General features: G+C 38.4%; 1 protein-coding gene across 2 annotated transcripts in view; it reads right to left on the reverse strand.

Moving 5' to 3' along the window:
* The window catches only part of DCAF10 (DDB1 and CUL4 associated factor 10), a 66,915-nt gene that overhangs the window by 26,086 nt on the left and 13,985 nt on the right, over nt 1-26,844 (reverse strand). For both annotated transcript variants that reach the window (XM_030817439.1, XM_030817440.1), the window contains exon 2: nt 21,501-21,614. In XM_030817439.1, the coding sequence (XP_030673299.1) occupies nt 21,501-21,614 (114 nt within the window). The remainder of the gene's footprint in view (nt 1-21,500; nt 21,615-26,844) is intronic.

The raw sequence follows: 26,844 nt of genomic DNA on the forward strand, positions 1-26,844 counted from the left end.
ATTTTTAATTTTTTAAACTTTTGACTCTTTTGTAATAACAGCTTAAACACAAACACATTGTATAACTGTACAAAAATATTTTCTTTCTTTATATCCTTATTTTATTACCTTTTTTCTATTAAAATGTTTACTTTTTAAACTTTTTTGTTAAAAACAAAGACACACATTAGCCTAGTCCTACACAGGGTAAAAATCATCAGTATCACTGTCTTCCACCTCCACATCTTGCCCCACTGGAAGGCCTCCAGGGGCAATAACAAGAACAGAGCTGTCATCTCCTGATAACAATGGCTTCTCCTGGAATACCTCCTGAAGAACCTCCCTGAGGCTGTTTTACAGTTTACTTTTTTTTTTTTTAAGCAGGAGTACATTCTAAAATAACAATAAAAAGTATAGCATAGTAAGTATTAGGCAATAGGAATTTTCCAGCTCCATTATAATCTTCTGGAACCACTGTTTTATATGGTGTCACTCACTGAAACGTTGTTATGTGGCATATAACTTTTCAGCTGTTATCCCCTTCAGGAAGCCTTCCTTGTTTAACCAGCCTGGTAGACCTACCAATTCTCTGAGCTCCCAAAGCATTCTGGGAGCTTCTATCATAATACTTAATATTATACTGTAAGGAACAACTTTACTATAAACTCCTTGAAGACAGAAGGAACCTGTCTGCCTAGGGTCATGGTTAGATCTGCAGTATACAATACACATGGTGCCAGACACATATGCACTCAACAAATACTTACAAAATAAATGAAAGAGGAGTTCACTGCCTAGCAGAAAAGACATTGTAACTACATAATTACACAAAATAATTGTGTGGAATAAGCAAACAGGGTGGCTGGGAAAGACTTCATGATGTTATCATTTGAACTGAATAAAAGATGAGCAGGAACTCCCTAAGTGGTCAGGGTTACTAAGCAAAGATACACAGGCATGTGAGCGGATGGTGCCCTGTGAGAAGCAGCAGTTAGGAGTGCTGTGTGTGGGAAAGTAGAGATGACGAGGGAATACATTATGGATTTATTCCATGGTGATTCCAAGTAACTATTTTTTAATTATAAAAATACATTTCCTGGCCAGGCGTGGTAGCTCATGCCTATAATCCCAACATTTTGGAAGGCCAAGATGGATGGATCACTTGAGCTCAGGAGTTTGAGACCAGCCTGAGCAACATGACGAAACCCCATCTCTTATTTTAAAAATAACAATAACAAAAAGCATTTCTACTGAAGATATTTTTAATGAAAAAAAAATCGGCCGGGCGCGGTGGCTCACGTCTGTAATCCCAGCATTTTGGGAGGCCGAGGCAGGTGGATCACAAGGTCAGGAGTTCAAGACCAGCCTGGCCGAGATGGTGAAACCCTGTCCCTACTAAAAATACAAAAAAAAATTAGCTGGGCGTGGTGGCGGGCGCCTGTAATCCCAGATACTTGGAGGCTGAGGCAGAGAATTGCTTGAACCCGGGAGGCGGATGTTGCAGTGAGCTGAGATCGTGCCATTGCACTCCAGCTGGGGCACAGAGCAAGACTCTGTCTCAAAAAAAAAAAAAAAATCCATCACCAAAAATAACCACTTTACTGATGTTTAGTTTAATTTCTATGTTTTAAACCTAATATTATCTCAAAAACATATTGCCGTTATTAAAGATTTGACAAAATCGTGTTTAATGGCTGAATAGTGTTCACTGTATGAAGAAACTGAAATCTTTTTTCTTTTTAATTTTTTTTTTTTTGGAGACAGAGTCACGCTGTATCCCCCAGGTGCTCACTGCAACCTCTACCTCCTGCATTCAAGCAATTCTCATGCCTCAGCCTCCAGAGTAGCTGGGATTACAGGCACCCGCCACGACGCCCAGCTAATTTTTGTATTTTTAGTAGAGACGGGTTTCTTCAGATTGGCCAGGCTGGTCACAAACTCCTGACCTCAGGTGATCTGCCTGACTCAGCCTCCCAAAGTTCTGGGATTACAGGAGTGAGCCACCGTGCCCGACTTCTTTTTAAAATGAATATGCAATTTTTGGTTGTTTGGATTGCTTACAATTTTTTACTGCTAAAAAACACTAAGATGAGCACACTTACAGCCAAATATTAATCACATCCCTATGTATTTCTCTAAGTATACTCCCAGAAAAACATATTGCTAAGTAAAATGAGATTTTTTTAATGTAAATTTTTTTAATGTAGCCAAATTGTTCTCCAAAAAAACATACCAATATGGAGTTCCATCAGCAGTTAGGAGAGTGTCCATTTTCCCAAATCCTTGCCACATAGGTCTTTAAAAAAACTTTCTCCTAAGTGCTAGAACAAAATCATCTTGTTTTAAGTTGAAACTTGTATTTTTAGTAAAGTTGAAACTTTTTCACATTTATTAGGAAAATATTTTTCTTTGCTGTTCATGTTCCTTGCTGATTTTATAACTGCAGTATTATTTTTATTACTGAGTTGTAAAAAAAAATCTTTAAAGATAATATATCAGTTTTTCAAATACTGTGCATTGCATATATTTTCCACATATTTCTATCTTTTATATGGTTTATGTTTTCTTACCATATTAAAATTTTAATTTTTTTTTTTTTTCTTGAGACAGGGTCTTGCTCTGTTGCCCGGGCTGGAGTGCAGTGATGAGTATGGCTCACTGCAGCCTTGACCTCCCAGGCTCAAGCAACCCTTCTTGTCTCAGCCTCCTGAGTAGCTGGGACTATGGGCACATGCCACCATGCCCAGCTAATCAAAATTGTAATTCTTTTTTTTTTTTTTTTTTTTGATACACAGGCAGTATGTATTCAACACACTGATACCTAATAGCATGTCAGGAAAAGAGAACAGGCAATGTAGTTTAAGGGGGGAAAAATTGAGAAGTCATAACTACTCCAAAGATGTGAAGGAAACCACAAAAGACATGGACCTGCTTCCACTATAAAAAGAAAATGAAGCACTTCTCTGGGGTTGCTATACCAACTGTTTCAGCCCATTGTAGTCTTGCCTCTTTCAGAGCTTTAGCCACTATTTCATTTCATGGAAAAGTAGACATCTCCTAACAAACAGAGTGACATTTACCAAAAGAAAGAGGGCTTATTAGTGAGAAGCTTAGTAAAGAAAAATATTTACCTATGCTTTGCAGAATTTTCTTTTCTTTTCTTTTCTTTTCTTTTTTGAGATGGAGTCTCGCTCTGTTGCCAGGCTGGAGTGCAGTGGCGCAATCTCGTCTCACTGCAGCCTCCACCTCCCGGGTTCAAGCGATTCTCTTGCCTCAGCCTCCTGAGTAGCTGGGATTACAGGCACACGCCACCACGTTCAGCTAATTTGTATTTTTAGTAGAGACGGGCTTTCACTGTGTTAGCCAGGATGGTCTCGATCTCCTGACTTCATGATCTGCCTGCCTCGGCCTCCCAAAGTGCTGGGATTACAGGCATGAGCCACCACGCCCGGCCTGCTTTGCGCAATTTTCAAAAGCCATTATTTCTATTCAATTTTGGGTACTTACTGCAGTGCTGGATGCAAAGTTTATGCATTAAAAGCTTATTGAATGAATGAATCACAGGATAAATAATACAACTAGTAATTTCTTAAGATCATAAATTCCATTACAGTAACCCTGGTAGGCAACTCTATAAAGTTCTGGGCTCCAAGAAGAGTTCAGTGCATGCCATAAATGTGTTTGATCTGCTGTGAAGTATATTCAGTCTTCAAAATGTAATGCTTAAATGAGATAAAATTGGTTGGTTACCACCCCCAAATTAGCATATGCCAGCCTGCACAAAGGTAAATAGCAAAAACTTTAACTGCTCAGTCTGAATTAACCAAAGATTCCTTCTAGGAATCTTAAAAAAAAAAATAAGGGTGTGAACACTTCCAGCACTTATTTTCAGATGCATCAACTGACATAAATTAAAAATGGTACAAACTAATAATTGAACACCAGTAGCATAACAAAATAGAATTTTCACTCTTTCTGCTTTGAGTCAAAGTGGTTTGCTCATGTTTGTTAAAATCATAACTGAAACAATTACATGTATAAAAAGAATAGATAAAAGTGGTTCTTCCATTAAAGTTCCATTCCCTGCTCTCAGCTGATGAGAGCATGAGAACTCAATGGAGCAATTAGGGCAGACTCACGTCGTCTCAGCTGGAAGCACTCTACACTTAAACATACTCATCTGGCCCACCCTCATTCCAAATTCAGGCAAAAATGGCCTCCCTGAGGCTTTATGCTTTCTTTTTCTTCTGATAGTGTTTCCCAGATTGGCTCCTTGATGTGTTCTGGTAACTGTTCTAATTGTGTCTTTGTTACTTCCACGGCAACCCCTTCAGGTAAGTTTCGCTGAATATATTCCAAGTAGACATCTGCTGTGCTTCCAGTTAGATGTTCTAACTCTAAACATCTGTAAAGTGTTCTCATTTCATACTGAACTCTGTGCTTCTTGTAAATATGCACTGATTTGAGAAGAGTAAATCGCTGTATTTTCCTTGGAGGTTCGTGTACTTTTTTTTTTTTTTTTTTTGAGACGGAGTCTTGCTCTGTCCTCCAGGCTGGAGTGCAGTGGCGCGACGTGTACTTTAATAGAGATACCAAGTTCCTTAGCAGCAAGCACAGCAAAATGTTCATAACTGTCCAATACAGCCTTACCGTGGCGGCACGGCGTTTGGGGCCGTGTGCCGGCGCCTCTGGGAGGGATTGGGGAATTCTTCTGTAAACAGTTCTAAGGGCAATACAGCCAAAAATGGTGGCTTTCTTCTCAGTACCAATATGAAGTGGGTACAGTTTTCAAACCTACACGTTGATGTTCCAAAGGATTTGACCAAACCTGTGATAACAATCTCTGATGAACCAGACACATTATATAAAATTTTAATTCTTATATTGTCAAGTCCATTTTTCCCTTATAGGTTTACCTTTACTGATAATGTTCTTTCTGGTGGTTGTTGTTTTGAGACTGAGTTTCGCTCTTGTTGCCCAGGCTGGAGTGCAATGGCGTGATTCTCAGCTCACTGCAACCTCTGCCTCCCGGGTTCAACTGATTCTCCTGCTTGAGCCTCCTAAGTAGCTGGGATTACAGGTGCCCGCCACCACACCCAGGTAATTTTTGTTGTTGTTGTTGTTTTGTACAGGGTCTTACTCTGTCTCCCAGGCTGGAGTGCAGTGGCGCGATCTCGGCTCACTGCAACTCCACCTTCCGGGCTCAAGTCATTCTCCTGCCTCAGCCTCCCGAGTAGCTGGGATTACAGGTGCCCGGCCAATTTTTGTATTTTCAGTAGAGACAGGGTTTCACCATTTTGGCCAGGCTGGTCTCAAACTCCTGGCATCAAATGATCTGCCTGCCTCGGCCTCCCAAAGTGCTGGGATTACAGGCGTGAGACACCACACCCGGCCCCAGCTAATTTTTTTTTTACATTTTTAGTAGAGAGGGTTTCAACATGTTGGCCAAGCGGGTTTTGAACTCCTGACCTCAACTGGTCTGCCCACTTGGACCTCCCAGAGTGCTAGGATTACAGGTGTGAGCCACTGAGCCCAGCCCTGATGATGCTTTCTAAAGTAAAACTAGTTCAATGACTTCCATATTTGACAGAAATTATGTGACTGAGACTGGGCACAGTGGCTCACACCCATAATCCCAGCACTATGGGAGGCCGAGGCCAGCTGATCTCTTGAATTCAGGAGTTTGAGACCAGCCTGGGCAACATGGTGTGACCTCGTCTCTACAAAAAATACCAGAATTAGCCAGGTGTGGTGGCACACGCCTGTAGTCCCAGCTATTCAGGAGGCTGAGGCAAGAGAATCGCTTGAGCCAGGGAGGCGGAGGTTGCAGTGAGTCGAGATAGCACCACTGCACTCCAGCCTGGGCGACATGAGTGAAACCCTGTCTCAAAAAAAAAAAAAAAAAAAGTATGTGATTGAGAAAAATACATACAAAAAATGTTTTCTAAAAGGCTACTGGAAAGTTAAAGTTTTAAAATAAATTGAGCATATTCATACATTTGAAAAGTTTTTAAAAAATAACAAAGATATTTTATTCAGTCTACAAAAAATACTTAATGCACAGATGGATTTAAAACCCCAACGGGGTTATATTGCTATAGGCCACAGTGGTCTGAGAGTTTTAAGGAAGAGAGATTATTAGAATGAGAGTTTCAGAAAGATCTCTGAACTGGCTAGGTTTCCAGACTGTTGGACTTTCATAAAAAATAAAAAGGCGGATTAGCTTTTTAATTTTTGTTAATAAGGTCATTTAAAAAACTATAATTGTTGCATGAAAGGATATTTTAATACCAAAAATATAGAAAAATATAAAGTTTGAATAAAATCTAATAATTTTGAATTGAATAAGTTTAATGAGAAATTCAATACTTTGTCTTTAATTGGCTCATTTTTGACTCAAAATATTACTTATTAAAAACTTTGATATTGGAAGTTGCTGTTTAGTAAAATATAAATTTAAAAAAAGATGGCTGGGCACAGTGGCTCACTCCTGTAATTCCAGCACTTTGGGAGGTCAAGAAGGGCGCATCACCTGAGCTCGAGTTTGAGACCAGCCTGGGCAACATGATGTAACCCCATCTCTACTAAAAATACAAAAATTAGCCAGGTGTGGTGACGCCTGCCTGTAATATCAGCTACTCGGGAGGCTGACACAGGAGAATCGCTTGAGCTGGTGGGGCGGAGGCAGCAGTGAGCCAAGATCGTGCCACTGCACTCCAGCCTAGGTGGCAAAGCAAACAAAAAAAAAACTTTGGTATTGGAAAATCACTGATAAAGAGAAAAAAATTGTAGAATATTAAGAATGTATACTAGGAGATAAAGCACCTAGAACAATTTTTATCCCAAAATCAACAGATGCAGAGAATGTAGTGTTAGACAAATCCTTGGATATGTGGGCCTGGTCCTCTCAAAATAAAACTCAGTCTAGCTTAATAAGTTAATAATTGTAAAATATTTATAACTCCACAGACCCCAATAAATAAGAGACAACCCTTCAAACACACTGAAATCTATGTCTCTGAATCACAGAACTTCTCCAAATGTCCCCATCAAACTCCAGCATACATGACTGTAACAGCTATGGGTAAGCTGACATCTGGACAAATTCAAGGTCTTCATTGTCAGATGATAGGGTAAAGGATAAAAGAAACTGAAAGTGAATTCTATTAAAATGGGTACTAACATTTCATTGTATAAATGAAAGTGTTGTTGAGTCTATATCTTAAAAAAAATTAAACGAAAATTCATGAAAATAAACATTTTCCTGTTTATTTAACTACAGATGATCCCCCACTTAAAATTGTTCGACTAACAATTTTTTGACTTTATGATGTTTACCTGAGTATTAAATTTATTTTGACTTCCAATATTTTCAACTGACAATGGGTTTATTGGGAGATAATCCCATCAGAAGTTGAAGAGTGTCTGCATATGCAAATTCTCAGAACAAGAATAAATTAAATGTTTGGCATTTTTTACATAATCTTCCCAATGAAATAAAGATAGCAGAATATGACATCCTTACTTCATATTTGAATTTGTAGTATAATCAAAAAGAAGGTCATTTCAGCTCACGCCTGTAGTCCCAACACTTTGGGAGGCTGAGCCAGGTGGATTGCTTGAGGTCAGGAGTTCAAGACCAGCCCCAGCAACATAGAGAAACCCTATCTCTACAAAAGATTAGCCAAGCCTGTAGTCCCAGCTATTGAGAGGCTGAGGCAGGAAAACTGCTTGAGCCCAGGAGGCAGAAGTTGCAGTGAGCCATGATCGTGCCACTGCACACCAGCCTAACCTGGGTAACAGCAAGACCCTGTCAAAAACAAAAACAACAAAACAAAACCTAAAACAGAGAGTCATTTCTGTATAAATATTCAAGGGCCTCATCAATTTTCCCAAGAGCCTTTTTCCTTAGTCCTGTGAGATATTCACCTAATGCTTTGAGGTGTCTTATCATGTCATAATTGATGTCATTTTCTTTTATCTAATTGATCACTACTCTTAATTCTATGATATCATTATCTGCCAGTGATTTTATATTACTTGACCAGTTCTCTAACATAATTTTCAGGGTTTTGCAAAATTCTGCATCCTTTGTAAGATAAGAAATTTCATGTTCCCACTGACACAGCACTACATTTGCATTACATAGTTTGAAATTTAACAATCAGCAGCAGACCAACAAAGACAGTGGGAGGGAGAAATAGATCCTGGAATATATTTAAATGGGTATTTTTTTTTTTTTTGAGACGGAGTCTCACTCTTGTTGCCCAGGCTGGCATGCAATGGCGTGATCTCGGCTCACTGCAACCTCCACCTCCTAGGTTCAAGCGATTCTCCTGCTTCAGCCTCCCGAGTAGCTGGGATTACAGGCGCCTGCCACCATGCCCCACTAATTTTTGTATTTTTAGTAGAGATGGGGTTTCACCATGTTGGCCAGGATGGTCTCGAACTCCTGACCTCAGGTGGTCCGCCCACCTTGGCTTCCCAAAGTACTGGGATTACAGACATGAGCTACCTTGCACAGCCTAAATGGGTACTAATTATTATTATTTTTTTTTTCGAGATGGTTCAAGCGATTCTCCTGCCTCAGCCTCCTGAGTAGCTGGGATTACAGGCATCCGCCACCATGGCCGACTAAATAGGTACTAATTTTTTAAATGTAGTATCACTAAGTAAATATTCTTACGATGACCTCCTGGCTTCTCCCTGCAACTTCATAACTGGGGGGACCTAGATCTTTTTTTTTGTCTTTTGAGACAGAGTCTCGTTCTGTCGCCCAGGCTGGAGTGCAGTGGCACGATCTCAGATCACTGCAACCTCTGCCTCCCGGGTTCAAGCAATTCTCTGCCTCAGCCTCCCGAGTAGCTGGGATTACAGGTGCTGGCCACCATGCCCAGCTAATGATTATTAAATGAACTCTAAATCCACATACAGATCCCTCAGGAATGAGAAGTAAGCCTGTATAATGGGTGTAACTATTTAAATTACAGACTTTTCCCACTACTTTCCCAAAATATGAAGTAACAAAATATTCTCCGTAACTACCAATGTTTTTTATTTTTTTATTTTACAAGATAATAAGCAAACTACAAAACTAAGAAATGAACTAGAAGACATTACCAAGTATGTACAAAATGACTGTCTAGATTCAAACCAGAAAATGCTTGCCCCGTCTCTGAACAGTACAGTGAGGTGATCTAATGGAACTGAGTATGAATTCCAGCTCCACCACTTACTATATCTAAGACCTTGCGCAAATCTCCTTATTTGAGTTCTAGTTTTTTTATTCCTTAAATAGCTACAATATCTGTCTCACAGAGGGATAGTGTGAGGATTAAGTATAAAAAGTGCTTCACAGAAGGTTTGGCACATAGAAAGCATTCAAAAAATGTAAGTTAGTATTATTAATAAATAAAGCACACTTGAGCTCATGCACCAAAGACTCTTCAGATCCTCACTCAAAACTTTTTTTTTTTTTTTTGAGACAGAGTCTCGCTCTATCGTTCAGGCTAGAGTGCAGTGGCGCGATCTCGGCTCACTGCAACCTCCACCTCCTGGGTTCAAGCGAGTCTCCTGCCTCCCGAGTAGCTAGGACTGCAGGTGTGTGCCACCACGCCCAGCTAATTTTTGTATTTTTAATAGAGACGGGGTTTCACCATGTTAGCCAGGCTGGTCTGGAACTCCTGACCTCAGGCAATCTGCCCACCCCAGCTTCCCAAACTGCTGGGATTACAGGTGTGAGCGCTGCGCCCAGCCAAAACTCTTAAGTTACGTATACTTCTAAACGAGCTTCAAAATCGATTTCTCTAATCAACAGATCAGAAGAAGCAGATTCAAATTTGTAGGCATGAGTTGCTATGGCAGGCATACTGGCAGCAGCAAACGAAGGCTAACATTGATAAATAATACATTCTAATAGCAGATTAGTCAAAGGTTGTTTTGAGTAAAGGCAAACAACTTGGCACAAGTCATCTTTCTGAGATAAGAATTTTTAAATTATAAAATATTGGCAACATAGAGAAAACTATGAAAAATATAACAAACATCTGTGACACCACTCAGCTTTATCAATTTTAACATTTTATGTTTCACATATTTTTGAACATTACAAACAAAGTTGAAGTGCCTTGTGTATCCCTCCCCAATCCCTTCCCTTCTCTTCCTCCCCAGAGGGAACCACTATCCAAAAGTTGTTATTCCCATGTAAATTTTTAAAACCTTGAATTCATATGTATGTAACCATAAACACTTTATAGTATTGTTTTGCATTCAGTTTTCTCTCTGTAAATGTTTAATAAGCACCCACCATATGCTAGGCACAATTCTAGATGCTGGGATAGAGCACAGAACAAATACATGCCCTCACCAAGCTTATGTTTGTAATGTTTTCAAATTTTATGTAAATGGTATCACACTATAAAGCTCATTCTACATTTTTTTCTTTTCTACCTCATCTTTAAATTTCTGAGATGTGCGTCAGATGCTGATGCTTTTAGTTCATTTATCTTAACTGATGTATTTCATTGTATGAGTACACCAGAATTTATCTATTAATATTTCCTCTTGATAGACATTCGTTTCCAACTTCTCTCTATTACAATGCTATAATGAACCTTCTTTATATACCTCCGTGTCCACATATGCATTAATTTCTTTCTTCTTCTTCTTTATTCTTTTTTTAAGAGACAGGGTCTTGCTCTGTCACCCAGACTGGAATGCAGTGATGCAATCATGGCTCCCTGCAGCCTCAAACTCCTGGGCTCAAGCATTCCTCCTAAGCTTTCCAAGTAGCTGGGACTATAGGCACATACAACTACACCTGGCTAATTTTTAAATTTTTTGTAGAGACAGAGTCTCACTATGTTGCCCAGGCTGGTCTCGAACTCCTGCCCTCCAGTGATTCTCCCACCTCAGCCTCCCAAAATGCTGGGATTATAGGTATGAGCCACCATGCCCAGCCTGCATTAATTATTAAAAAAAATTAATCTTCAACTTTATCATATATTGCTAAACTGCTCTTCAAAATAATGTTATAAGTTTATACTTCATCAGTAATATCTAAGAGTGCCTATTTCTCAACATTTCGCTGCCAAGAGAAATACCAAGTATTTTTCTGCCAATACTTGGTATTTACTGTTATTTTTATTTGCACTTCCATAATAAATTATAAGCTTGAACATCTTTCTGTAGTTATTGTTCATTGTAGTTTTTTATTTTTATTTATTTATTTATTTTTTTGAGATGGAGTCTTGCTCTTGTTGCCTAGGCTGGAATGCAATGGCACAGTGTTGGCTCACCGCAACCTCCGCCTCCCGGGTTCAAGTGATTCTCCTGCCTCAGCCTCCCGAGTAGCTGGGATTACAGGCATGACCACTATGCCCGGCTAATTTTTGTATTTTTAGTAGAGACGGGGTTTCTCCACGTTGGTCAGGCTGGTCTCACACTCCCTACCTCAGGTGATCCACCCAAAAGTGCGGGAATTACAGGTGTGAGCCACCATGCCCGGGCTGTTCATTGTAGTTTATTTTATGTGATTCTCTGCCTCTTTTGCTAAAGGGTTATTATCTTACATACTAATACTTTTCTGGTTATGTGCATTGAAAATACCTTCTCCCACCAACTATAGCCTATCTTCTCACATTATTATGATGCGTATGGTTACAATGAAGTTTAAAATTTTTATGCAGTTGAACTGATCAATCCTTAATGATTTATGCTTTCTGTATCTAAAAAAATCCTTTCTTACACTTAGAACACAACTATATTCTATACTTTCTCCTGAAACTTTAAAGGTTTGCTTTCATAATTAGATTTTTAATCTAACTGGAAGTTATTTTCACTTATGGTGTGAAGTATAGATCTAATTTTATTCTATTTTTTCATATATATAGCCAAACCTCTCTTTTCCATTTCCACCCCCCACTGATTCATAATACCCCTGCTATCATATACAACATTTTTATAGGTACACAGGTCTGTTTCTGGGATATTCCATTGTCACTTAATCTACTCCTGTTTTAAGACTACATACTATAGGCATGCACCACCATGCCTCGCTCTTGCTGTTCTATATAAGTTTTAAAATCAAGTTTTATGAAAAATTCTGTTGGTATTTTAACTAAAACTACACTGGATTTATGGAATAATTTGGGGAGAATCAACTTCTTTATGATACTGACTTTTTGTCTCCAGAGAAGATTTGAATTTGTTTTCCTTTTTTTTTTTTCTTTTTTCTGAGAGGGGGTCTTGCTATTTTGCTCAGGCTGGCCATGACCTCCTGGGCTCAGCCTTGGCCTCCCATGACCTCCTGGGCTCAGCCTTGGTCTCCCAAGTACCTGGGACTACAGGTGTGTGCCACTGCACCTGGCAGACTTATATTTGTTTTTACAGATACATGACAGTGCTTCCAACCTGAATCCAATTGAAAATTGTTGGCTGGAGATTTTGAACTATATGGCAGTGTGAATTTGGGTCCCACACATGGATGAGTGCTGGATTGTGGTTAGATATTCACAGAGGAGGGCCAGGCACAGTGGCTCATGCCTATAATTTCAGCACTTAGGGAGGCCGAGGTGGGAGGATTGCTTGAGGTCAGCAGTGTCAGACCAGCCTGGGCAACATAGCAAGACCCTGTCTCTACAAAAAGAAATTTTTTAAAATAGCCAGGGGTGGTGGCACACACCTATAGTCCCAGCTACTTGGGAGGTTGAAATGGGAAAATCCCTTGAACTATGCAGTGAGCTATGATCATGCCACTGAACTCCAGCCTGGGCAACAGAGTGGGACTCTGTCTCTAAAATAGAGAGAGACTTTCTCTAAAATAAAAATAAAATAAAATAAGATATTCAGCTGCTTCTCTCCCCAGTGCCACAGCCTATATGAATCGGGTGGTTTATCTCTAGATCACCTTTTTGCTGAAAGTAAGCACTTTTGGGGTCCCAGCCTTAAGCAGAGTCACTTTCTACTAAATTCCTCACCTTAAACTGGTTCTAGAATTATCTCTCTTGTTCTCTTTATTTCTCATACTTGTCAAAACAGAAGCTCAAGGTCACCAGCATTTGGCAGAAGCCTCCAGGGTAAAAGCCAACTGAACACCTGTTTACTTCTTTGCATTCCTGATTCCATTTCATTTTTGGCCCATGGATTCCTGTCTTTCTTATCAGCTCAACTACATATTAGAAAAAAATATATATATAACATTTTATCCAGTATTTATTTTTAATTAGAAACATTGTTCAGGATATTTTTTGTTCTTAAAAACATATTTGTTTAATGTGAATACATTAACTCTACCACCGTTTTGATAACTCTGTTTTGCATCTTTTTTGTTTTTGTTTTCTACCTGCTTGTTTGCTTGCTTGTTTTTGAGACCCCAGATGCAGAAGATGGAGTTAATCATACTTTTATCCTATTGTAGCATATTTTCATCACCAATCTGTGCAAGGTTCCCAGGTCACTTTGTTGTCTAAGCATTTGTTTCCATTTATCCCCACCTCCAACTTTCATTTCCTCCCCTACCCATTTACGAAAGGATTTGTTCTGATCGCATGTAGTTGCCTCTGTATGTTGGTGTTCTTACAAAATAGGCATTGTGGTGGCCAGGCGCAGTGGCTCACTGCTGTAATCCCAGCACTTTGGGAGGCCAAGGCGGGTGGATCACCTGAGGTCGGGAGTTCGAGACCACCCTGATTAACATGGAGAAACCCTGTCTCTACTAAAAAATACAAAATTAGCCAGGCGCGGTGGCACATGCCTGTAATCCCAGCTACTTGGGAGGCTGAGGCAGGAGAATCGCTTGAACTTGGAAGGCAGAGGTTGTGGTGAGCTGAGATTGCGCCATTGCACTCCAGCCTGGGCAACAAGAGCGAAACTCCATTTCAAAAAAAAAAAAAAAAGAAAAGGTATTATGGTATTTGGGTGTATGTTTTATTTGCATAAATGATAGCGTATTACATATTCTGCTTCTAGAACATATTTTTCTCTCAAAAACTACTAGGTTCTGAAATCTCATACATGTGGCACAGGCATATCTAATCTGGGTTCCCATTGCCGAACATCACCCTGGCGTCATCTGCCACGTTTCACCTGTGCATTCTCTTATTGATGGTGGGCACTCAGCTGGCTCCAGTGCTCTCCCACATACATACACCACACCAAACAACCTCAAACCTGTGGGCTCTTGTGGATCCTATAAGAATGTCTCTGGACTATATACTCAGTAGCATAACTGCTGGGTCATAGCGTTAGTAGCCCTAGATCCTTTCAGAAAGGCTGCAGCATCCACACCCCATCAGCCATCATGATACAGAACCCATCTATGCCAACATTTGGCTTATCCAGCTTTTAAATTTTTGCAGTCCAGTAGATGTAAAGTGGCATTTTGTTCTAATTCTCATTTGTGTGATTACTAATAACTTTCAGCTTCTCTTTACATGCATAATAGCTGTAGGGGTTTCCTTTCTATCAATTGTTTGTCCATATCCTTTGCCCATTTTTCTACTGGGGTTGCCCTCCTAATTTTTATTTGCAGGAGTCCCTTGTATATTCTGGGCATTAATCCCTTGTCAGCTTTTAACATTGAAATACCTTTTCTCATTTGTTCAGCTATGCATTAACTCTGTTCATATTGCCTTTTTTTTTTTTTAAGAAATATACCACTTTTTTAAACTTTTTTTTTTTTTTTTAAGATGGAGTCTCGCTCTGTCGCTCAGGCTGGTGTACAGTGACACAATCTCGGCTCACTACAGCCGCCACCTCCTGGGTTCCAGCGATTCTCCTGCCTCAGCCTCCTGGGTAGCTGGGATTACAGGCACGTGCCACCAAGCCTGGCTATTTTTTTTTTTTTTTTTTTGTATTTTTAGTAGAGACAGGGTTTCATCATGTTGGCCAGGCTGGTCTCAAACTCCTGACTTCAGGTGATCTGCCTTCCTCAGCCTCCCAAAGTGCTAGGATTTGTACAGGCATGAGCCACTGTGCCCAGCCACTTTTTTAAATTTTTAAGTTCAGGGGTACATGTGTAGGTTTGTTATATAGCTAAATTTGTGTCATAGAGGTTTGCTGTACAGATTATTTTGTCACTCAGGTATTAATTAAGCCTAGTACTCATTAGTTATTTAACCTGATCCTCTCCCTCCTCCCACCCTCCACTCTCTGGAAGGCCCCAGCGTCTGTTGCTCCCCTCTATGTGTCCATGTGTTCTCATCATCTAGCTCCCACTTCTAAGTGAGAACATGCAGTATTTGGTTTTCTGTTCCTGCATTAGTTTGCTAAAGATAATGGCCTCCAGTTTTACCCATGTTCCTACAAAGGACATGATCTCATTCTTTTTTATGGCTGCATAGTATTGCATGGTGTATATGTACTACGTTTTCCTTATCCAGTCTGCCATTGATGGGCATTTAGGTTGATTCCATGTTTTTGCTATTGTGAATAGTGCTGCAATGAACATATGCATGCATGTGTCTTTATCTTTGGGTATATACCCTGTAATGGGACTGCTGGGTCGAATGGTAGTTGTTTTTAGGTCTTTGAGGAATCAACACACTATTTTCCACAATGGTTGAACTAATTTACACTGTCACCAATGTGTACAAGTGTTCCTTTTTCTCCGTAACCTCACCAGCATCTGTATTTTTTTTACTTTTTAATAACAGCCATTTGTTCAGGATATTTTAAAATCTTCTACTGCCTAATTTTTATCTGCTTGATTTATCAGTTTTGGATAGAACTGTATTAAAATATCTCACTATAATTGTAGACTCCTAATTGTTTATAATTCTGTTTTTGCTTTGTGTATTTTAAGGCTATATTTAAGGTGCATTCAAGTTCATAATTATTATATCTTCTTGGTAGACTTTTCCTTTTATTAATATGTACTGTTTCATTTTAGCTTTATTAAAGAAAGCCCTTGGTCTTTCATCTGTCTGATATTGATAATTTCTATCAGTTTTCTTTTCCCATTTCTCAGTGGTTTTATTTTTGGTATTACTAAACATCTATCGATAGAGCAGCGGATACATAATTTGGCTTTTTATTCAAATTGTTGACTCTTTTTTTTTTCTGAGACGGAGTCTTGCTCTGTGGCCCAGGCTGGAGTGCAGTGGCGCAATCTCGGCTCACTGCAAGCTCTGCCTCCCAGGTTCGCGCCATTCTCCTGCCTCAGCCTCTCCAAGTAGCTGGGACTACAGGCGCCTGCCACCACGCCTGGCTAATTTTTTGTATTTTTAGTAGAGATGGGGTTTCACCGTGGTCTCGATTTCCTGACCTCGTGATCCGCCCGCCTCGGCCTCCCAAAGTGCTGGGATTACAAGCGTGAGCCACCATGTCCGGCGGTTGACTCTTAACAAAGAAAATTAATCTATATTTACTTTGAACTACTCATATATTTGGAACTCTTTCTACTTCTCGTCTTCTATATTCTATTTATTATCCCTTTTCTTCACTTAAATTTTTTTTTTTTACTTTTTTAAACTATCCTGTCTTTTACTGAACTAATTAAGTTTTCGATATTCTCTTTTGCCCTTCTGCTGCTTTGAGAGCTATAATGGTTTGTATTTCCATTATTTTAGTTAAATCTTTTCAGTTTTTTCATCGCATATATTTAATTATACATTTTTCTAGAAGAGTCTGAATTACTTAATATTTTTATCTTCCTCTCGAACATGAAGAGGGCCTTAACATATTATACCTTCCCACTTAACTCCCCCGTGCATACAATCTATTTGTTGTTACTATCTAGAACCACACTGTCCAATTTGGTAATGTAGCCTTTACCTACATCTGCTTTTGAGTCCTTGATAGGCAGGCAGTCTGAATTAAGATGTGCTCTAATGACTGGGCACGGTGCCTGACGCCTGTAATCCCAGCACTTTGGGAGGCTGAGGCAGGTAGATCATTTGAGATCAGGAGTTCGAGACCAGCCTGGCCAACGTGGTGAAACCCCATCTCTACTAAAAATACAAAAATTAGCTGAGTGTGGTGGCACATGCCTGTAATCCTAGCTACTTAGGAGGCTGAGGCACAAGAATTGCTTCAGTCCAGGAGACAGAGGTTGCAGTGAGCCAAGATCACGCCACTGCACTCCAGCCTGGGCAACATAGCGAGACTCTGTCTCAAAAAAAAAAAAAAAAAAAAAAAGATGTGCTCTAAGTATAAATACAAACTGGATTTTGAAGACTTAGCATGAAAAAAATGAAAGTAAAATATCTCAATAATTTTTATATTGATTACATGTTGAAATGATAATATTTTGGACATACTGGGTTAAATAAATTATTAAAAATTAATTTTACCTCTTTTTTCTTTTTTAATGTGACTACTATAAAATTAAAAATTACATATGTGATTCGCATTACATTTTTATTGGATAGTGCTAATTTAGAGTTTTAGTTTTTATTTTGTTTTATGTGTACCCCCCCAAAAAAAACTCCTAAATTCCTTTCTCTTAGTAACAGTTAACATTTTACCTAATTACAATTCTTTAGTCTGGATTAACAGTTTCCCTGGACATAACATGGTGTTGAACATTATTTTGCCTTCATATTGAAGATATTAATATTACTCCATTTTCTCCTGATATCAACTATTGCTAATGAGAAACCTGTTTCTGTAATTACTGTACTTCTGTAGGTAATCTGGCTTCTAACTTTGGTAGCTTCTAAGATTTTCTCTTGACTTTTGGTATTCTAGAGTTTCACCACAACCTGTCTAGATGTAGATTTATCTTTATTTAAACTGCTTACACTATAAAGTTCACTTTTGATTTGATGTCTCAGGCCCTTCAGCGCTAAAAATTCTCAGCCATTGTTATCTTCAAAAATTAGTTTTCTATCACTATTTTTCTATAACTATACACTGTAATCTCTCAATTAATCCTGTCTTTCAACTACTTTTTCATATTTTAACCTTTTTTATGTGTTCTGTGTGAATTTTAAGTGCTATATTCTAACTCGTTAATTCATTTATCAATAGTGTAAAAGGTAAAGTTTATCCCATCTATTGAGTTTTTTATATAACAACTACATAATTTCTTTTTCTTTCTTTTTATAAAGATAGAGTCTTGCTCTGTCACCTAGGCTGAGAGCAGTGGTGCAATCATAGCTCACTGCAGCCTTGAACTCCTGGGCTCAAGTGATCCTCCTGTCTCAGCCTCTCAAGCTGCTGGGATTACAGGTACAAGATACCAAGCCCAGCTTGATGCTTTTTTTTTTTTTTTCCCATAAGTTATTGGAATACAGGTGGTATTTGGTTACATGAGTAAGTTCTTTAGTGGGGATTTGTGAGACCCTGGTGCACCCATCACCCAAGCAGTATACGCTGCACCATATTTGTTGTCTTTTATCCCTCGCCCAACCTCCCGCTCTTCCCCTCAAGTCCCCAAAGTCTATTGTATCATTCTTATGCCTTTACGTCCTCATAGCTTAGGTCCCACATATCAGTGGGAACCTGTGATGTTTGGTTTTCCATTCCTGAGTTACTTCACTTAAAATAATAGTCTCCAGTCTCATCCAGGTCATTGCAAATGCTGTTAATTCATTCCTTTTTATGGCTGAGTAGTATTCCATCATATATATATATATCACAGTTTCTTTATCCATTCATTGATTAATGGGCATTTGGGTTGGTTCCACGATTTGGCTATTGTGAATTGTGCTGCCATAAACATGTGTACAAGTATCTTTTTCAAATAATGACTTCTTTTTCTCTGGGTAGATACCCAGGAGTGAAATTGCTGGATCAAATGGTAGTTCTACTTTTAGTTCTTTAAGGAATCTCTCCACTGTTTTCCATAGCGGCTGTACTAGTTTACATTCCCATCAGCAGTGTAGAAGTGTTCCCTGATCACCGCATCCATGCCAACATCTACTGTTTTTTGATTCTTTGATTATGGCCATTCTTACAGGAGTAAGGTGGTATCGCACTGTGGTTTTGACTTGCATTTCTCTGATCATTAGTGATGTTGAGCATTTTTTCCAGTGTTTGTTGGCCATATGAAGAATTATTTTTCTGAGAATTGTCTATTCATTTCCTTAGTCCACTTTTTAAATGGGATTGATTGTTTTTTTCTTACTGATTTGAGTTTGTTGTAGATTCTGGATATTAGTCCTTTGTCAGATGTATAGATTGTGAAGTCTTCTCCCACTCTGTGGGTTGTCTGTTTATTCTGCCGACTGTTCCTTTCGCCATGCCAAATCTCTTTAGTTTAATTAGGTCCCAGCTATTTATCTTTATCTTTATTGCAATTGCTTTTGGGGTTTTGGTCATGAAATCCTTGCCTAAGCCAATGTCTAGAAGGGTTTTTTCATTATAGTTTCAGGTTTTAGGTTTAAGTCCTTAATCCATCTTGAGCTGATTTTTGTATAAAGTGAGAGATGAGAATCCAGTTACATTCTCCTACGTGTGGCTAGCCAATTATCCTAGCACCATTTGTTGAAAAGGGTGTCCTTTCCCCACGTTATGTTTTTGTTTGCTTTGTCCAAGATCGGTTGGCTGTAAGTATTTGGATTTATATCTGGGCAGCTTGACATTTTTAATTTCTAAGAGTTCTAGCTAGTTCTTTACTACATTGACTTTTTCTTGTTCAATCTCTTTTGTTTCAGTTTTTAAGCTCTCTTTAATTGGAACGTATCCTTTAATTTATTTCTCTGAGCATCCTTAAAAGTTAAAGTAAATGTTAAAGGCTTAAAAGTTTCTCCCAATCATTGGAATACCATGCAGCTATTAAAAAGAATAAGGTAATCCCATGGGTATTAATATCAAATGATCTCTAAACATGTTATTAAGTGAAAAAGGCAAGGTAAATAATAACATGTAAATGCTACCATTTATATAAAAATGTACATATGTGTGAGTGTATATATATATGCTTGTATATGCAACAATTATCTTAGAAAGGATAGCAAGAAATGGATAACAGTGGTTGCCTTTGGGGAGGGAAACTGGGTGGCTAGGTGAAAGAGGTGGAGATAGATTTACTTTTCACTGTTTACCCTTTTTGTACCTTTGAATTTTGTACTACATGCATCTATTACTAGTCAAAAATGAATACATAATTTATTTTTTAAAATAAAGACTTTGTTGAACTGCTCCATAAAATTAATTTCATCCAGATAAATGAATGTTTTGGTGGCTGATTTTGTTATATTAATATTATATATCTTTATAAATTTTAGAATTTGGGTTATAGGTTCCTTTTGAGTAGAAAGGGTTTTTAATTTCTCTCTCTCCTCCTGTTTAATGGTTTCAGAGTTGCTCCCACTTGGCCATCTGGGCCCCCGGTCCACAACTAGGCCTTATAATGACATTTCGGGGCTCCAGTTTAATAATGATATTGGAAATATCATACATACACATTCAGTTACTGACTCAGCAAGTGGCTTCATTCAATAGCTACTGATGAGGCTGTGTTTTTATCAGCTAAAACTTACAGTCTTGGGTAGTGAATAGCTCTTTTCTCTTTTCAGCCTTTCATAAATAAGACAGATATTTTAACCAAACCCCAGGCTTCATGTAGTGATTCTGGCTCTGGTTCCTGCCTGGCATGAAACACTTAAGCACTTCTTAATCCTTTTACCTGACAGGAGCAAAACTGCTAGATGTCAGTGCTGGACTGAAAGCCAGCTCGTCTGTGGTTTCAGCCCTGTTTAAAACTTTGTGTCTGTGTTTCATTTCTGGCCCACGAAGATGTTTATGTTGTTTCAAAATGTGGCTATATATTTTGTGCTATTTAATTTATTGTTCTATGTGTTTGGAGCATAGAAGTTACATCAAAACACCCAGTATGTTACTTTGACTAGTAATTTCCATATTTCTTTTTTTAGAAAATTAAAAGTAATAATTATAAAAGTAATATCTCATTACATAGAAAAAATAGAAAATTACTCATAATCCATCCATTCTAACTACTGTTAGAATTTTAAAATATTTCCTTTTAATCTTTTTCTTCTATATCATCTCCTATTTGTATAATTCTTATCACAATTTTAACATGTATTATGCCAAGCATTTGTCTATGTTGCTATGTAGTTTCTATGACCATCATTTTAATGACTGAATATTAATCACCAAACTACTCAATTATAATTCACTTCCCACATTATTGAAAATTAAGGAGCTTCCAATGATGCTACAAAGAAGTTGTCTGTGCATGTACTTTTTCTCTTAACAGTCTGTATTTCTGCGGAGGGTGGTGGCGTGGAAGTGAGAGGTGCTAAGTAATGGGACTGCCATCATTCTACACAGATCATTAGCACAAAGGCATTACAGGAGTAGCATAATACATGGCTGAGGTTCATAATGATGACCCTAATATATGAAAAGGTAAAATTATATAGAAGTTAGAAATGTATTTCAGAGTTTTGTAATTAAAGGATTAGTTTTATAAGGGATTAGATTCACAATTCACAATGTGGATCATCTAGCAGTGCTGGATAAGGCATTACACATTTTCATTTTCACTGACTTCCAAAACAGAACATTTTGGGCCACACTGATAAAGTTCACTTTTTCACTATAATACTAACCTGATATTATTTACACAGTCTTCATGAGCTTCAGAAAGTGTTTTTATGTGCTTTGAAGATATAGGGTCAAAAAGCAGAACTTCAGTTTGTTCACAAGCAACTGTCAGCACTGACCTGAAAGCAAATGACACATTTATCTTGTTTAGTTTTCTAGCATTCGCTGGTTATTGATATTCACTTATTTATAATTACACAAGCTATAGGTAAGTAACTTTTTGCCCATGTTAGTACCAAATGTTTAAAAGATTGATACTGTCTGTGGTTGGCAAGAGTAGTAGGAAATGGTACTCTCATACATTATGGTGGAGTATAATCTGCTACAGCTTATGTTTGGACACCACCTCGAAAGTATCAGAATTTAAAATGGGTATATGTTTTGACTCAGCAATTTTTTCTGGGAATTTAATCTAGAGAACTAATTGCTTACAAGTACAAAGAGACGTATAAAGATATGCTTCATTGTAAAAAGGAGAAATTCAAAGTATCTTAACTGTACATGACAGAGGGAGTGATTGATTATACAAGCCATAGTACACAATACTTCGAAATACTGTAGAGAAGTTATAAAGAAAGGGGTAGCTTTATATGAATATGAAAGAACTCCAAAACATATTTTTAAATAAAAAAGGTGGGTGGTTGCCAAAAAAATGTACATTGATGAGACAACTTAGGGGAAAAATCATATACAACCAAATTAGATATTTCTTCATCACTGTCAATAAAACGTACTGGAAAATACCTGGCATATAACCTATCAGACCAGTTAAACATAGTCATACTTATCAGTCTTTTTTTCCTTCATGGTTTTTTAGGTTTGTCTCTTGTTTCAGGCCTTCCCCACTGCAAAGTTATATTTTTACAAACCTTTGACAAACCTTGTTTTGATTTGTGAAAATCTATCGTATTTTATTTTATTTATTTTGATTAAGTATAAGTTTTTTGTGGGCCCTGCTCTTTCAGATTCGTTTCATTTCTAGCAAATGAGATCCTGAGTATTTTATACAACTAAGATGAACGTACATAAGATAGAATAAATAGCCAAAAACTTTTCTATTCAGAACAAACTTTTTAGGTAAAGTGGGAGATTAAAAAACAACTATTAAGTTGAAATCTTGGCCGGGTGCGGTGGCTCACGCCTGTAATCCCAGCACTTTGGGAGACCGAGGTGGGTGGATCACAAGGTCAGGAGTTCGAGACCAGCCTGGTCAACCTAGTGAAACCCTGTCTCTACTAAAATTTCAAAAAAAGTTAGCCAGGCGTGGTGGGGGGGGGCCTGTAGTCCCAGCTACTTGGGAGGCTGAGGCAGGAGAATCGCTTGAACCCAGGAGGCGGAGGTTGCAGTGAGCCAAGATCGCGCTACTGCACTCCAGCCTGAGTGACAGAGTAAGACTCTGTCTCAAAAAAAAAAGTTGAAATCTTTTCTATATTTAGTAATCATGGACTTGTCTGCATAAACCCTTTTTTAAGACATTTGGACTTCAAATTTAATAATATCTGAAATTTTTTATGCTAGTCATCAGGAGTAAAAATATTCAAATTAATATTTGTAATTTTTGAAGACATATAAATAGCTATTTCTTTTTGTAAGTCAGAAGAACCCTGAAATGAACTTTTTTCCCTTTTGTGCATAAGTAGTGAATCAATGGTTCTGGGAGACTTTTTTTTTTTTTGGTGGAGATGGGATCACACTATGTTGCTCAGGCTGGTCTCAAATTCCTGGCCTCAAGTGATCCTCCCACATCAGCCTCCCAAAACTCTGGGATTACAGGCATGAACCACCAGTCCCAGACTCTGGGAGATTCTTTTTTTCTGAGACGAAGTCTTGCTCTGTCACCCAGGCTGAAGTGCAGTGGCGTGACCTCAGTTCACTGCAACTTCCGCCTCCCTGGTTCAAGTGATTCTCCTGCCTCAGCCTCCAGAGTAACTGGGATTACAGGCACCCGCCACCACACCCGACTAATTTTTGTATTTTTAATGGAGACAGGGTTTCACCATGTTGCCCTGGCTGGTCTCAAACCTCAAGTGATCCTTCTGCCTCAGCCTCCCAAATTGCTGGGATTATATGTGTGAGCCACCACACAAAGCCAACCTCTGGGAGATTCTTAATCTTGAACATTGTATAAAAGGGATCTATAAAACTGTTAGTTATTGTTTTGTTTGAATCAAATTATAGTATATTTTTATACATGGTATGATATGTATCTTTTAAAAGATACATATTTATTTAAAAGATACATATTGCTTTGTTTATTGCTGGTACACAATTTGTCCCAATATCAAGGCTGATCTTATTTACATTGGTTTATAATGCCATCTTCACTACATACAAGTTTTGTTCTTCAACTGTATACTGGTATTCTATGCAACACCACACTATCTTAATTTCTAGAAGGCTTATGATATATTTGCTATGTGGCAAAGCAAGACTCCCTCATTTGCTTTACAAACACTTTTTCTTGGCTAATACTATGCTTTCTCTTCAAGTAAATTTTATATATACCATGTCAGGTTCTGTTAAAAAATTTTGTTGAAATTTTATTGAAATGCACTGACTTTAGAGATTACTTAGGTAGAATTTATATGATACAATATTGATTTACCTCATACAGTAATATACACATTTTCCCACACATTAAAGATTTTCTTAGAGTATCTGAGCAAATCTTGGACCTTTGACCATCCTTATACACTTAGAATCAACATATCAATTTATGTATACACACACACACACACACACACACACACCCCAGGTGCAGATGTTAATTGAGATTATATTAAATCTATTAATACCAAAAGGTTGTGTTGTTTTTTTGAGACAGAGTTTTGCTCTTGTTGCCCAAGCTGGAGTGCAATGGCACGATCTCAGCTCACTGCAATCTCTGCCTCCTGGGTTCAAACGATTTTCCTGCCTCAGCCTCCCAAGTAGCTGGGATTACAGGCGTATGCCACCATGCCCAGCTAATTTTTTGTATTTTTAGTAGAAACGGGGTTTCACCATGTTAGCCAGGCTGGTCTCTAACTCCTTACCTCAGGTGATCCACCCACCTTGGCCTCCCAAAGTGCTGGGATTACAGGCGTGAACCACAGCACCTGGCCCAAAAAGTTGTAATGGAACTGCTATCTTTACAATATGGAATCATCCAATCCATTAACTTAATCTATCTCCATTTATTTAAATCTTCTGTAATTTTCTCAATAAAATTGTATAGTTTCCTCCATATGGCCTATGCCTACCTTCTGTTGAACTTATTCCTGGGCACTTGATTTTTTAAATATATTTGAATAAATGTTCTTTTAAAATTTTTGCTTATGCTGGACACAGTGGCTTATTCTTGTTATCCCAGAATTTTGGGAGACCAAGGAGGAAAGATTACTTGAGCTCAGGAGTTTGAGACCAGCCTGTGCAACACAGTGAGACCTTGTCTCTACAAAAAATTTAAAATTTAGCCAGGTATGGTGGTGCACACCTGTAGTCCCAGCTATTTGGGTGGCTGAGGTGGGAGGATCAGCTGAGTCAGGGAGGTTGAGGCTGTAGTGAGCTATGATCATGCCACTGTACTCCAGCCTAGCTGACCAAGATCCTGTCTCAAGAAAAATTTTTTTGGCTTTGCTTATTGCTGGTATACAGAAATGTAACTGATTTTTTAATACTGATTATTTATCAATCAATCTTACTATTCTATTATTTGGGGTTTTTGGTTGATAATAATACCATCTAAAAATAATTGTTTTGTTCTTCCTGTTTTTTTTTTTTTTTTTTTATTGGAGACAGAGTTTCGCGCTTGTTGCCCAGGCTGGGGTGCAATGGCGTGATCTCAGCTCACTGCAACCTCCGCCTCCCAGGTTCAAGTGATTCTCCTGCCGCAGCCTCCCGGGTAGCTGGGACTACAGGCATGTGCCATGATGCCCAGCTAATTTTTGTGTTATTAGTAGAGACAGGGTTTCACCATGTTGGCCAGGCTAGTCTCGAACTGCTGACCTCAGGTGATCCACCTGCCTCGGCCTCCCAAAGTGCTGGGATTACAGGCGTAAGCCACCATGCCCAGACTGTTCTTCTTTTTAAAAACCTGTTTCCTTCTCTTTTTGGTTGTTATACTGACTAGGACTTTCAGAACAATGTTGAATAGAAATGTTACACAGGCACTCATCTTGTTCCTGATCTTCAAGAATACATTCAACATTTCATCATTAAGTACAATGTTTGCTGTAGGTTTTTTGGGCAGATTCCTACTACTAGATTAAGGAAAGTTCTGTTTCAATTTTGCTAAGCTTTCTTTTCATGAATATATGTCAAACTGTGTAAGATTTTTCAGCATTTATTGAGATATTCCTATATTTTCCCTTTAATATATTAATGTAGTTACTTACATTAATTTACTTTCTAATTTCAAATCAGTCTTTTATTTTTACCTCATTGCTAGATTCGGTTGGCTAATATTTTGTTTAGGATTTTTCTATCTTTATTCTTCAGTGAAATTGCATGGTAATTTTGCTTTCTTGTGCTATTCATGTCAGATTTTGGTATAAAGTGTATGCTAACATCATAGAATGAGTTAAGACTGGCCCTTGTTATTTTATACACTGGGATAGTTTATGTAAATTGGGATTATTTATTTCTTGTAAATTTGGTAGTTCTAGTCTATAAAACCATCTAGACCTAACTACTGATGCAGTATTATTGGTTACGATACTACTTTCTAATCTTCTACCAATGTCAGTTTTGGTAGTTTCTACTTTTCTAGGAATTAGCCTATTTCATTGAACTTTAGAATTCTATTGGCATGAAGTTGTTCACAATATCTTGTGTTTCTATTTTTAAACTTTAAAGGCCAGACACAGTGGCTGTCACCTATAATTCCAGCACTTTGGGTGGCTGAGGCAGGAGGATCACTTGAGCCCAGGAGTTTGAGACCAGCCTGGCAACACAGCAAGACCCTGTCTCTTAGAAAAAAAAATTGAAAGCCAGGCGTGGTGGCTCATGCCTGTAACCCCAGCACTTTAGGAGGCCGAGGCGGGCGGATCACAAGGTCAGGAGTTTGAGACCAGGCTGGCCAACATGGTGAAACCCATCTCTACTAAAAATACCAAAAAAAAAAAAAAAAAAAAAATAGCCGGCGTGGTGGCACACGCCTGTAATTCCAGCTACTCGGGAGGCTGAGGCAGGAGAATCGCTTGAACCCAGGAGGTGGAGGTTGCAGTAACCCGAGATCATGCCATTGCACTCCAGCCTGGGTGACAAAGTGAGACTCCATCTCAAAAAAAAAAGATAGTGACAAATAGTTTCAAAGTGGTTCAATTGCACTCTATTCCTTCTTTTTACCTTCTTTGGGTATAATTTGTTGTT

The sequence above is a fragment of the Nomascus leucogenys genome, chromosome 8 (genome assembly GCF_006542625.1).
Source record: "Nomascus leucogenys isolate Asia chromosome 8, Asia_NLE_v1, whole genome shotgun sequence".
NCBI classification, from domain to species: domain Eukaryota; kingdom Metazoa; phylum Chordata; class Mammalia; order Primates; family Hylobatidae; genus Nomascus; species Nomascus leucogenys.